General features: G+C 30.1%; 2 protein-coding genes across 6 annotated transcripts in view; one reads left to right on the top strand and one right to left on the bottom strand.

The window, feature by feature from the left end:
* Nucleotides 1–7,544, bottom strand: part of LOC116850772 — an 11,990-nt gene extending 4,446 nt beyond the window's left edge. The window contains exons 1-3 of the mRNA XM_032829413.1: nt 7,485–7,544; nt 6,980–7,307; nt 4,098–4,309 (exon numbers count right to left, since the gene is read on the bottom strand). Of these exons, the coding sequence (XP_032685304.1) occupies nt 4,098–4,187 (90 nt within the window). The 5' untranslated portion in view covers nt 4,188–4,309; nt 6,980–7,307; nt 7,485–7,544. The remainder of the gene's footprint in view (nt 1–4,097; nt 4,310–6,979; nt 7,308–7,484) is intronic.
* Nucleotides 1–15,073, top strand: part of LOC116850773 — a 63,244-nt gene that overhangs the window by 5,948 nt on the left and 42,223 nt on the right. For 2 of the 5 annotated variants that reach the window (XR_004379434.1, XR_004379435.1), the window contains exon 2: nt 14,012–14,419. The exons of 1 other annotated variant lie outside the window; for it this stretch is intronic. Coding sequence is in view for 1 of the 4 variants with exons in the window: in XM_032829415.1 (XP_032685306.1) it covers nt 14,371–14,419 (49 nt within the window). In the remaining 3 variants the exon portion in view is untranslated. Of the gene's footprint in view, nt 1–9,392; nt 13,930–14,011; nt 14,420–15,073 lie in introns of those variants that run through there. 2 more of the 5 variants (XM_032829415.1, XR_004379433.1) reach the window with 2 other exon arrangements.

The raw sequence follows: 15,073 nt of genomic DNA, 5'->3' as shown, positions 1-15,073 counted from the left end.
TATATATATATATATATATATATATATATATATATATATATATATTACATTTGTATTTATTATATGTATTATATTTATTATATGTATTACATTATATGTATTACATTTTATTATATGTGTTACATTTGTATTTATTATTTACACAAAAAGCACTTGGTGTAGCCAAGGCAAACGGTTCTCTTATTTTAATGACTATCAAAATATTATATTGATTATTGATGTAATATTTAAAAAAAGCACGCCAAGTGCTTTTTGTGTAAATTATTATAATTTTTTTCAATATTATTGTATTTCTATAATTATTTTATTTTTTATTTAATAATATATTACTAATATATTAATAATATATTTAATTTATAAATATATTATATAGCCAAAACCACACATGTTTATGAAAGTAAAACTGAAATAATTAATCATTCACAATTGACGTAAACCTCTTGATATCATTAATTTTATATAACGTATAAAATTGTCTTGTATTTTTAAAGTATTCGCGAGAGTACAATTGATCTGAAGTACAATTGAATTGAATTGATAAGGTTGTTTTAATAATACTTTTTTAAATATCTTTCAGCTGAATTTTTGTTGTAATTTATTTATAACAATTTTTTTTGTAAAGACAAATAACGCTAAGGCGCGAGCACTTGGCTTCTTTTTTTATTTTTTTTTTAATAATTTTATTTTTATCTTTTTTTATAAAATAATATTAAACACTGGAAACGAGTTTTTTTGTTAATAACATTATACGTTGCACTTGGACATTTTAAGGTGTACATAAAAAGCAGGTTCTTTAAATTTTATTTCAGAATAATTCATTTTTGAAAAAAATGTCTGTCTCTCCGTCTCTATCTCTTTGTCTCTTTCTTTCCTCTTCTGTCTCTCTTTTATTATTATTTATTTTTTATTTATTTATTTATTATTTTATTTTTTATTTTTGTATTTACGTTATGATATTTAATTATATTATATTATATTATATTATATTTTATTATTTATTTCTTAATATTTTTTATTTATTTATTTATTATTTTATTATTTATATTCCGATGTCTATACCAGAGCTCGGAATTAGTTGCCTTTTTCGACCGATTCTCGAGAGCTACGCCCTCTATCTTCTTCTTGCCGCGAGCGGGTCCTGCAAGTGACGGTCGCGGCCAGTCGTGGCTTCAACCTTGGAGTTGCAACCGTCACTTGCGACGCCCGTTCGCGGCAAGGAGAAGATAGAAGGCATAGCTCCCGAGAATCGGCAAAAATGGACAACTAATTCCGAGCTCTGGTCTATACGAGTATAACCTATTTAATTTAACCCTTTGGGGACGGAGCCGCTCGACGGGCTATAAGGAAGATAAGACTTCATCGCTAATGGCCCCTAATGTCTTTGAATGAAAACGTGACTCTTTTACTATACCTATGCGTATCTTATCGCTCAGAACGACAGACGTCGCGAGCCTTGCAGCTACGAACTAATTTGGGCGGCTATATGCCGACACGCGTCCGGAACGGTAAAACGGCTTGGGCGGCTATATGCCGACACTCGTCCCCAAAGGGTTAATAAATTACGAGTCGGTAAATCGATAATCATAATATATATCTCCTTTTTTCTTTTTCACTTTTTTATTCTCGCCATATTTATTTTTATTTGTTTTTTTTTTCTAATAGTTCAATATTTACTGCATTTAGCTCTCTTTCTCCGTTTCTCCCCCTTTCTCTTTCTCCCCGTTTCTCTTTCTCCTCTCTCCCAATTTATTTTATTATAAGTAGAATTAGATGTTATTTTAGTATACAATAGACTCACCAATTTAATAAGACGGAATATTCGAATAATATTTTGATAGAATACGAATTTAATTTCTTTTCTGTATTCACTCTTACAAAGTGTAGCTAAAAGCCTTAGAGTAATAAAAACAAATGTACCTATAGTAAAAAATATTTTTTTACGTAAGAAAATATAATTTTTTTTAAATATAATATTTTAATCGAAATTAATATTGACTTTATTTAGAAAAATGTTTTGTTATATTAAATAAATTACTGATTAAATCAAATAAAAAGTTATTACATCAAAATTATATTAAAACCCTACAAACAAAATTATTTTACTTCAACTAAAAAAATAAATATCGGGAAGAGGTGCTATGAAAGAGATGTGTGAAGAAAAGGACATTGCAATTATTAGAAAGATGAAACGTATTCGAACAAATATATTTTAATATTGTGTCAACACTGACATATGATTAATCGCGCCTAATATTGTCATTTTATATATGACAACGATACCAGCTGAGTTTTTTCGTATGTCAAAGATAAATATGAAGTGATTTTAAGAAGCGTTTTATTAGGTACTATTAATATTGTTGAATTCATATAAATAAATATATATCGATCAAAAAATAATTACATAGGATTATAGATAACATTTATTTAATATTACACCTATAGAGGTTATATTTATTATTTCGACATTATATTTTTTAAAGAGACACAATAAAAATGTTGAAATCCTTTTCAACATTTATAAAAATAAATATTCAGATAATGTTGAAGATTGGTATTAATATAAGATTTGTCAGAACAGGGCATACGAATCGTGCGGTATAAAAGAGGTTCTTAATTTTCTTTTTCATTTTGCCATTAGGTAATTGTGATTAAAATACCTAATTAATAAGTTAAACTAAATCAAACTTTCTGTAATTTTATATTAATTTGATTATTTTTATGGATTATTTTTTGTTTTATTAATTATTAAAGAACTCTATATTCTTCTTTTACTCATAATGTCACTAATTTATACTGATTTTATTCATAATGTCTCTAGTTTAATTGATTATTATAATTAATAAGCGATACTGAACCTGATATCTGTAATATCTTTAAGTTTTCATTAATGTTACTTTTATTATCATCTTTTTTGTTAATTATTTGAGAATTTCCTTTATTTTAGCATACTGTCTCTTTTATAAAATTCAATAATCTTTTCAATACAGTCAAAAGTAAAAGATAATACATGTAGAACTGGTGATAAGATTGATAGCATAGCCGATTATTATTGTTCGATAATTCTCGTTTCTAAAATGACTAATGAAGACTAATATCCTTTAGTTTATGTCTTAATTTATTTTAAACAAAAATGCCCCTTTTATGTCATCTCTCTCCTATTAAAGTTTTTCTTTAATTAAAAATTTCTTTTTTAGTTAAGCAGCTTGAAACAAAGCAATTTATTTTTGTTTAAAACAATTCTATTTCTTTAATTGAATAAACAATATAGTTGATATTTTTATCGATACCGGAGTATATATTATTTTCTTATTAAGTTTAAAATTTTCTTAAAAAAATTTATGCTTCTTTTTTATACACATTGTTATTTCGTGCCTTAAATATATTTATTCAAATGAATAATTATTTTGAAAGTATTAAAAAAATCTTTTTCTTTAATTAAATAAAAATTTTTTAAAATTTACTATATTTTTTCTCAGAGTACCTATTTTAGTATTTAACTAATACAATTATGTATTTATAGTAATATATTTATGTTAAATATTTTATTATAAATGAATAAAAAGTTGGTTCATAGAATCGACTAAAATGGAACGCGATATCGAGATAAGACTCGACCCAGGATATCACAAAGAGTTAAGGCCCATCCAGACAATAATACATATACATAAAGAAATCAACCAATCATGACCCGTGTGGCAAAAGGATGTCCTTTACATTAGACATGTTATTGATCGAGTTCCTTGTGCATATGCATTATATGACTACGCAAAAGTTTATCCGCATGAGCTTTTACGCAGTGTGTGAGTAATTCCGGGAGAGCAAACGCATGGCTCTAGCTCAGTTCTGGAAAACGGACTCGAGTAACCCGACACGCGGTCGTGTATGCGCGCACACCGGGGAGTAGAGTGTTTTCTCAGAGCGTCACGCACGATCGCCGTCAAAGGTGTGAGTCAGATTATGAAAATGTATCGAGCGCGCCGACGTTATTTGAGCAAACGTTTAAAGCGCGAACAACACGCGTCGGGTAAATTCACTCGGACAGGAGTCGCGCGGATGACTCGGTGCGATTACGACCGTGTAATGACACGTTTGCGTACCTCCTCGCTCCTACGCAGCCACTGCAGCACAGATGAATGAATCTTCGATGAACAGAACGTAAATCTTCCTAGAAGCGATCCATAATGCATCTCTGCGTATTGCTATCTCAATCAGTCCGCATGAATCTACCGATTGCGCACGCGGGACGCGGTGCGTTCTCAAAGTGTTTGTAAGGGAAAGAGTGAGTGTTCCTCTTACAGCAAAAAAATTTCTGGAACATTTCAGGAATATTTTTTTGTAAAATTGAAATATTGTATTATATATTTCTGAAGGATTGCAACAATATTCCGCTTTTGAACAATATTTTTCAATATTTTTACAATGTTTTTGAAATATTTTAAGAAATGTTGTAAATATATTTCTGAAATCTCTTAATGCAATATGTTTTAAGAATATTGCAGAAGAGTTACTTGTATTTAAATTATATTTCACCAACTGAGAAAGTGGTAAGATAATTTATACAACTTCCTATTCCATATAGAATGTATCAAAAAGTACTTTTGTACTTAAAGGCACATTTAGAATAACAGTAAAGATAAGTACATTTATAATTAATATTATATTGATACATATGTATATAAACCATATATATCAAATATATATTTTTGCAATATTTCTGGAATAGCAAAAATATTAAAAAATATGATGTCAAAATAACATTGTAACAATATTCTGCAACATTTCCTCTCTCTCTCTTTCTCTATACAATATTACAATTACTATATATATAATCAATATAATAATTATAATAATTACTATATATATAATCAATATAATAATTATAATATTAATTAGTCTCAAATTGTAGTATTTAAAATTTTTTTTATACCAGAAATACATTGTCTTTCTTCTATAGCCTATTTCTCTGGTGTATCAGTATTACTACCCTACATTTTTGTCTAGTAAATCTTCTTTTATTTTTATCTTTTGCTGCTTCTATAATAACGATTTGATTTCTTTTGGTAAACGTAATGCCTTGTTTGTCTACATTTTTAAATTTCCACAAACATTATCATCTGTATCGATAACATGTTACAATCGATAACATGTTACACCATTTTCATTATTACAATTGCGATCACCACAAACTGTTTTCAACACATATCCTTCCATCACATTTATTTATAAATATTATTTAATATCAACTCATCCCATATACAAGTTTAATAAATATGTATTTAAATGCAGCAAAGTCTATTTTTGAATGAGTGTTATGACTCGAGTAAATTTTTTTGAGACTGAAAATTATTAATATATCTCTTCTAAAATCAAGCTCCATAATTCAGCAAATATGTAATAATATATATGTAATAATACATATGTAATAAACAATTTCTATTTTATAGGTACATAAATTACGTATCAATAAGGTTTTCAAACAGTAATAATAATGATTTAGTTCTTTTACACATATTTCACCACTAAACTAACTGTTTCAATTGACACCCCATTACAATTGACTCTCCCCTACAAGTATGTACGATAAGTATGTTTACTTGTGTGCGTATATGTGTGTACATTTAGACACGTCTGTTGCAATTCTTTTCATTTAAATAATTACTAATTGAGATATTTATATTCTAATTTACCTGAACTCTTTTTCATCACGCTTGGTTTGATATAACATCTTTAGAATACGGAGCTTTCTCATTGCAAACTAAATGTGTATTCCCCGCGAAATATCGCTGATGCACCGTGTACAGTCAGTGGAAAAAAGGTTGCGATACTTTTGCCTCGATGAATTTCAGAATATGTTCGATGTCCAATAGGAGAAATTGTTTTTTAGCAATTCTCAGAAGATAAATTTCTTATTAAATATTAGACGTGTTCCGAAAATCAATTCAAGTAAAAGCGATGCAACTTTTCTTCACTGACTGTATACTTAATTTCAAAACAGTTTGCATATTTTTTTTTCAATATAGTTCGAAATGCGGCCGACAATTTCAACAAGAAAACTTCTAGGAATTAATCACAAACATGTTGTTTCATAAACAGAGTTGATTAAGTTAATTTCTTTTTAACTAAATTAAGTTTAAAATTAATTACTTATAAAATTAACTTAGTTAAATCAAAAGTTATACAAACAAAAATTAATTTAATTAAAAATTAAGTCAAGATTACGTTAACTAGTTGAATTCAACATTATTTAAAGTAATATATGTTTTTCACGTAAGTGATTTTTTAATTGAAAATGCAATTTAATGAAATAATGAGAAGTAGTCTTTTATAGTATTATCGATTATTTTGATTACTTAGGATTCAAAAATAGAACACTGTTCAGTCAGTATATACAAAATTACATAATAACAAAATTCTTTCATTAATTTATATTTTTTTGTTCTATATGCAAGGAGCTCGTGATGATTTTAATATTGATAAGAATTATTATTTCAACATTAGTTAACTTATATAAAAATTAACTTTTATAAAAGAAAAGTTAAAGCTTATGAGTTTTAATATAACTACCCTTATAGAAATATCATACTAAGAATCATTGATAATTACTTATTATCCAGTATTTTTAATACGGATAATAAGTAATTATCAATGATTCTTAGTATGATATTTCTATAAGGGTAGTTTAAGTTACAAACTGACTCATTAAAATTAACTAACTTAACTTGTTAACTTTTGCTAGCTTGTAATTAATTAAGTAATTATTATCCAATCCTATTCCATTAAATCGTCGGTTTCTAAGTTGCATCGAGAAAGAAAAGTGTAAGAAACATTTTGAAACAAAATGTATTCGTATGTGCATGCATACATTGTCCGTCGTTATTTTATCATGGAGAAAAGTAGGGAAATTAATGGCGTCGCGCGCAAACACATGCAACTTTGACAGCTCGTCAACAATAGCGCTGTGTGTCATCCGTGGCCTTACTCAATATCAGAAGAGGATAAGCGTGCGTTATCGGCACCATGCCGATCTAATTCGCTGGGTGCGTTGCCACGTAATATTTATAGCTTCGTTCGGTAACGTATTCCGCGGACACGTGCGCGCGTGAGTAACAAGTTTACACACGGCGGATATTGCGTGCCCGTGGACGCGCGAGACATACGAGCCGCATTGACCACTTGATCTACTCGTACGATAAACAGTAGAATTCCGATATTGCTCGAAGAACATGCGCGGAAACATTCTTAGCTGATCCACTTGCGACACACGTCAGCGATGTCCGTGTTCGCGTGTCGTGTCGTGTCGAATGAAACTATAAACAAACAAACGATTTAAATTATAAACGTCATAGATCGGTGAACATGTAAATACCAGGTGTAGAAGTATGAAACCGGAATTTTTTTATACAAATAAGACGTCTGTTGTTCGAAAGTGATAAATAATACTTTATTCAAAATAATTTCCACTGTTTTGAACACATTTTTCCCACCTCTCTGGCAGTTTATGAATGCCGTGCCAAAAAAACTTTTCATCTTTTGAAGCGAACCAGTTATCTAGCCATTTTTCCACATTTTCATACGAATCGAAGCGTTGGTTAGCGAGAGCGTGTCCTAGCGATGCGAACAGGTGATAATCGGACGGAGCCAAGTCTGGAGAATAAGCCGCATGCGGTAGTAATTCCCAACTGAACGACTCGATCGTTTCCTTGACCCGTTTTGCTGTATGTGATGGGGCATTATCATGGAGCAAAATGACATTGTGTTGCCTTTTTGCATATTCTGGTCGTTTTTTAGTCAATGTTCGATTTAAATCGATCATTTGTTGTTGGTAGCGATTAGTATTGACGGTTTGACCAGGTTTCAGCAGTTCATAGTTCATAGTTCATAGTTCATAGTTCTTCGTTCCTCACGTCAAAATCACCACTTTTGAATTTTTTAAACCACTCGAAACACTGAGATTTACCAAGAGCATATTCACCGTAAGCTTCGACAAGCATTCGATGTGATTCTGCAGCAGTTTTCTTTAAATGATAACAGAAAATCAATGCTGTCCGCAAATCATAGTTAGTAGGCTCGAAACGTGACATGTTTAAGGTTATACAAAAATATACTAGAGAATGAAAGTTGGGGTTATGTTTGTTGACAATATTCGTCAGCTGTTAGGAGAATATAATAGCGCGGCAGTAGCGGTCTTACGGTCACTAAACTGAACGCTGGCACCATTTATAGGGGAATTCCGGTTTCATACTTCTACACCTGGTACACGTTGGCGATATACGCGTAAATCTTGTTTTTACCTTCAGTTTAGTTTGAAATCTTCGGCAGAATAGCCTTAATATGCAGTGTAATCGTAGATTACTGGTATTTTATAAGTATATTATAAGTAAATTATAGGTATTTTATAAGTAAATTTATTTCTAAATATTAACGTAAAATTATAACGACCAATTACTGTTTTGACGCATTGTTCCCCTCGTTCCTTTGAAAAATCAATAAATAACATTGGTCTACAAAAAAGAATTTTTTTATAACTCAAATCATGTAATTTATATAGTAATTTTTACACTAAATTAAAAAATAGAAACAGATTTTTTCCTGCCACCTAGAGTTTTTCAGTGATATGGAAAATTTTTTTTTTTTTTCTTAATATCTCCAAGAATTTTTTTAAATTTTTAAAAATTAATTTTCTCTCTCTATGTACGGGATGTCTGACGATATATGTAAAAACTTTCGTGTACGTGTACATCAGATTAAACTAATTTGAAACGTTTCTTTATTATTTTGTAAACAGTTACATAAAATTTTGAGTTATTACAACACAAAATATTCTAGAATCATTCTGAGTATGTCCAAGATGTCTTGAGGACTGCTTTAGGATTTTTAAGTAAATCCAGAATAATTTCAATAACATTTTATACTGAGTAATTAAAGAAGATTAACAAATATGATCGTGGAAAATACGATGTACGGTATGACGCTAAGTACGATTTGCGTTGTGTATTTGCTAAAGAGATTCTTGATGTAAATTTACAAACATTTCCTAAACGCATTGAAGTCCAAAAAAGTTTCTGGTTACGTTCTTAACTTTAAATCTACTAATCTGTTACATATAATGACAATTTGAAAAATAAAAATCATGAAAATTTTATATACAGATTTTAATCTATTTTAAACATTATTTTATTTATAATAATATACAGAACATATATGATTATCTTCGTAACTGAATTACTCTTTTTTTGTATATTTTAATATACAATTTTGTATGTATATATTAATATAAATATATAATACTACATATTATATACTAATATACTATATATTAATTTTATATACATACAGAGTATGTATTTGTACATTATAGGGGTCAAACTAAACAAAAAAGTTTTCTAATATTTTATAAATAACTATGTATGTTTTAAGTTGTAATTTAAGAAGATTGGCGAACGATCGAGCTTGATGATCTTTTTGATGAACATGATTATATGACTCAATTTTCTTTAATTAATTTCTATAATTTAAAAATCTACATGGTTATTGAGAAAGTGATAAAGAGCCGTTTTGTTTAGTTTTACCTAAAGTACAAAAACACAACGCAAATCGTACTTATCGTCATTCTATATTGTATTCCACGCAATCGCCAATTTTCTTTAATTAAAAATTCAGAATGTTACGTTATTTATTTTAAAATTGTAGGTGAATTTTTTTTCAATTTGACCCAATCTATACGTATACGAGAATTTTATATGTGATTATCAAATACTCTGTATACAAACATGACCTATATGAGAGAAATATCTGAGAGAGCTTCAACAGCAGACTGATATGAAAAGAACAGACTGATGAAAAGTTAACAAACGAATATTTCCGATTAATTTTTATATCCCATGAAATTTGATAGGTACGTACCTGGCTCGTTTATTTCATCGGATTATTTTCATCGAATATCCTTCTTTTTGGTCAAGTATAATCTCTTATCGTCTGGTCGAATATTAGAAACGCTATATTTTTTTATTAGATTAAGCGCAATGTTCGACTAAGTCATGTTTTATCGGATAACACTTGATCGGATTTGCAAATTTGCAGCAAAAATCAAACAAAATCTGTAGAAATTTGATGTCACATTGCTAGCAGAAACTGAGCAGGCTCTACTATTGCAGAATCTACGCGTTTTTTGCTGCCAATCTGCACGTAGTTGTCTACCAGTAGACTTTGCTACCAAAACACGAACTGAATGTGGATACAGATGGTTATGGTTTAATTTTGATGTGGAATTCTGATTCAAATTTGCTGCCAATCTGCGCGCAGTTTGCGATTAATTTGCTTACTCCCAATGGGAGAATTTGTTTTAAATAGAAAAATCCTTTCATTGAACAAGACAGAAAGTTCACAGATTCATTCTAAAAATTATGGACAATCTTACTGAATATTAACTATTATAGTGTAACTATTATAGTTCCAGTTTCTTTAAATAATCAATAAATAATAAGTTAATACACATACACATACACATTATTAATGTGTATATAGAAAATTGTAATATCCTAGTTATACATTACCTGATAATATAAAATAAATTTGATTTCTTAAACAATTGCTACGATATATTAGTAATTGAAATAAATATAATCTTTAGTGTCTTTATCGGCCACCAAATGAGTGAATGCTATGTCTTAAAAAAAGTGCTATTTTAAAAAAAGTGCTATGTTAAAAAAAGTGCTATTTGAACAGTTTATTTATTTTTATAATAACTACGAATATAATATAAGAGATTTATTTGTTAACACTTCTGACAGTTATTTATGCAAATATTGCGTTTAACATTAAATTTTTTGTCTAAAACAAAAAGGTAATTCATATTTCACTTTCTCCTCTACACGTTGAAATTCCGACTGAAGTCGCTTCGATACGACTTCGTGCGTGTAATTAACGTGTTTACCGAAATTTTATTAGCTTTACTCGCACGACTATTAGTACTAATCAATGCACTTTGACGCTCGCAACATGTAACATTACGATATTATGAATACATAAGTTCGCGATAACAAACTCGTTACTTTCTCGTTTTCGCGAAACTATTTCGGTCAAACTTACCAACGGAACAAACAACAGTTCCGACGTACGAGCGTATATTTTTTATGCGAGCGTATGTTTGTTTTATAGTTAACGGTAGATTACGATGACAAGTGATCGTCTTTTAAGGCACAAGGTAATTATCTGCGACCTCGCGAAATTATCTTCGCAGATAAAGCCACGCTAATTATCATCAGCTGCAATACTTTGGTAAAACTACTGTACGAGACACATATATCTCTCTAGCCCTTCGTCTATAAATTAATATTCACAACGCCGCTCTTTACGCCGACCTTACTTTGCTCTCCAACCATAACCGATGAGAATGATTTATACCTGTACAAACGCCTCTTAATCACGTATAACTCATTATCTGATGAATTATCGAAGTAAGATATATTTATCAAAGTACATACAAAGTGCAAATAGCGCAAGAATTATGTTATTTAATATCAGCAAGAATTATGTTATTTAATATCATATTCTAGGAGTCGATATCAATTAAAATAGATATCTGCTTAAATCAATAACTTTAAATGAGAAATGAAAAATGAGAAGAAAAATAGTACAAGCTATATATAAACAGCTTCTCTCAGTATGCGACTAAAGTACGAGAATATGGTTAGTAAGAGTTAATTGTGGTTATTAGTGCAAATGTTTAAATTGTGAGGAGATAATAATTTCAACAATGTAATAACGCACTCACCGAGTATTTTTCCGGGCTTATCACTTATACATAAAAAAATATTTTATTGCAAACGATTATTCAGTTTGTTCTTTTTTCTTTCCTTCCTTTTTTAAATAATAATTATTTTCAGTAAATAATATTTGTTTGATAGTATATCTTAAAATATACTCGTCAAAAATTTTAGAAAAGCTATTATATATTCAGAAGAATTCATTTTCTTTATAAGAATATTATAAAATTTTGTGAAACCAAAAAATTATGGTTTCACTTCATATATAGTAAGCAAACCAAATTTTTATTTTAATTTCACTTTTTTTATTGAATTATTAAGCTTATTAAGATTTAGAACGAATTTTAAATAAATTTGATCCTTATGACGAATTTAGGTTAGATTTACAAATATATAAATATGAAATACTTCAAATAAGTAACATTTACTTAAATGTAGTATGTATTTTTCTGTGTGTAGGCAATGAATTTACCTTCCATGTTAAACGGACTCCATTTCAACTATTTATAATTATGCATTTTCCCTAAATGTCGAAAAGATAGTGTTAGTCAATCGACAACGCGATCTTAGACCAAACTAACGCTTTCACATTTTCTAATATTGAACCATACAGAAATTATCACCGAAATTAAAGGAAGACATCCAGTAGTTGGCCATATGTCTCTCAGATAGCAGGGAGAATTCATGTTTATGTCGTCAATTCTGGGTTCTTTTCAGATGCAAAAAGAATTCTTTTTATAAAAATTCTTTTTGTATCTGAAACGGGATTGGTAACACATAAAAATGAAATAAATTCTAATGAATTTTTTTTGAATTCTCTATGCTATCTGGTTTGTTTTCATTACTTTTGTGCGGATATCATCAAATAGTAAAGAATATGGGAATTGAAAAGAAAATAACTAATAATAAATAACTGATATTAATTGATAATAAATAAATAATTAATAAATTCTGATTCTCCCTCTCACACACATCTAAATACTTGATAAGATTCAAGCAAGAGTATCGAAAATATAAACATAATGAATGTCGGTTACTGCACATTTTTCCCTACTATATACTTATTTAAAAATGTTACTGTACGTTTGACTTTTTCCTATAAAATTATTGTAATTACTTAAACATCTTTTTATATCGTATATTCTGTAGACTAACATCTACTATTTCTATATACTATTTCTATCTTCTATTACTATCTACTATTTCTATATACTGAGCAACAAAGTGGTTAAGTTAATGAAATTTTACTTGAACAAATTCTGTTCATTCAAGCAAACATTTAATCTCTTGAACAAATTATATTGTTGCTGCGACGAGAGGGGGAGAGGGAGAGAGAGAGAGAGAGGAGTTATCAATTAATTAAATTGTCGTGAATTAGTCAGTAATTTTATCAGCGCAATTTATTGTTACTCTAATGCGTAATTTGTTTAATAGACACAATATTTCTTTGAAGGCGGGTGATCACAGATTTAGTATATCAAGCGACACGGTAGTGTCGTTGCGAAGCCAAGTGCAAGCGCGAAGCAACGCGGCCTACCGTGTATAATTACGCACCGGCTTTAGTTGAATGTAGATTAAATTCTTATTTCGGCTATAACGGTTGAATTGACGAAGTCAATTCTTGAGGAACTTAATTGATTCCTTGGGTTTACATTACATAATAAAACTGTCTTTACTTTTGCTCTACGTGCTCCAGAAGTTGAGCTATCTTAGCTCAAAGTCTGAAATAATATGTATTAATACAGTCCAGCTTTATAAAAAATATTGTGAAATGAAAATAATATAATTTTAACGTAATTTTTACTAAAATATGTTCTCCGTGTAATTGTTACGCATTTAAGAATTGATAAATTAAAAGTTGAACTCTAGAAAAAAATTCTATTAGTACGTCGTCGTCAGTGATGCGTGAAGCGCGCGATTAGACAGAATTAATTGCCGCGGAAAGATTCGCGTGACAATTTTCCATATCGCGGAAACGTATCCCGTTCACTTCGGTCTTCCACTTCCATTGTTATCTCACTCCGTCTTCCTGCCCCTCTTCCTCCCGTTCATTCGCCGCGCCCGTCATTCCGCTTCCTGTGCCGTTTGTGGACAACGAGAGAACCCCCAAGAGATTTTTGCTACAGTATTGCTCGGTGCTGCCTCGCGTTTTTCTAGCTTAAACGTAAGTTTTCTTCGCACGGTGGAAGTGGGGGAATGAGCGCGTAGAGCAGGACGATGAATCACGTGGTTTTATTATTTCGCAGACCGGATGTGTGTACCGACGATGGTTTTGAAGCTACAAAAGCCCAACGTCTTATTCTCGACCAGTTCACTCGTCGATCGTCAGCTGATCTGTGAAGGTAGTTTCGAGTGGCGCGTCCGTATCTCTTGTCCGACAGACCTCGCCGAGACCGTTGTTACGTGTCTCGTCGTATTGTCAAAAAGGTCGACCGGCTGGATTATGGGTGCGCGCTGCTGATCACTGTGAATTAATATAGTGGAAGATATATATATCCGAATATATATATGTATATGTCAGTCGGAGCGAGCGAATCGATGAAGATGTCTGTGTCTGCGTTTTCAACGTCTACGACCTTTTCATGAAGTGAACGAACAGACGACAATGTTGATCAATAATGTGGACTACGAGAAAATAAAGGGCTGCGCGTCAGGTAAGGCAGATCGAATGGCATTGGCCTAATCATATATAAAGTAAATATTCACTAAATAGCCGAATATTTAACAGCGCAATGCTACGATTACTTATTTTTATAAAGATATATAATATTTAATGATGTAAATATACAGGATGCCCCAGACTTCCCTCCGCAATTTTTGTGGCAACATAGAACGGATTGAGATAAAACTCCTAACGTCTTGCGATATTCGCAATAATAGTCGAGATATTAATTTAAGAATATTAGTGAATGTGTGCTGTTATGTGCTTGTATCAACCCAAGTAGACGGATAATCAAAATAATGTCAATCTCACGTCATTTTCACGCAATAAATCTTGAGATATTAGTTAAAGAAGATTAGTGAATGATCACGCGCGATATGGTAGATAAGCTGTAGTGGCGTAATTGAATACTTATACATTAGGTCAAACTGAACAAAAAGATGCTTTATTTTGCAAATGACCACATAGATTTTTACATATTAATTAAAGAAGATTTGTGCATTATCATGCACAATCATATAACGATTTTCTTTCATTAATAATTAAAAATCTACATGGTTATTTACAAAATAATAAAGAGCTTTTTTATTCAATTTCCCAGATAGAATAGAATAGAATAAGCGTCAATCTAACGTTATTTTGACCA

The sequence above is a fragment of the Odontomachus brunneus genome, unplaced genomic scaffold (assembly GCF_010583005.1).
Source record: "Odontomachus brunneus isolate Ranch 3 - 2012 unplaced genomic scaffold, Obru_v1 Obru_scaffold_155, whole genome shotgun sequence".
NCBI classification, from domain to species: Eukaryota; Metazoa; Arthropoda; class Insecta; order Hymenoptera; family Formicidae; genus Odontomachus; species Odontomachus brunneus.
The sequence above is the reverse complement of the archived record's forward strand: the minus strand, read 5'-3'. Positions and strand labels throughout refer to the sequence as shown.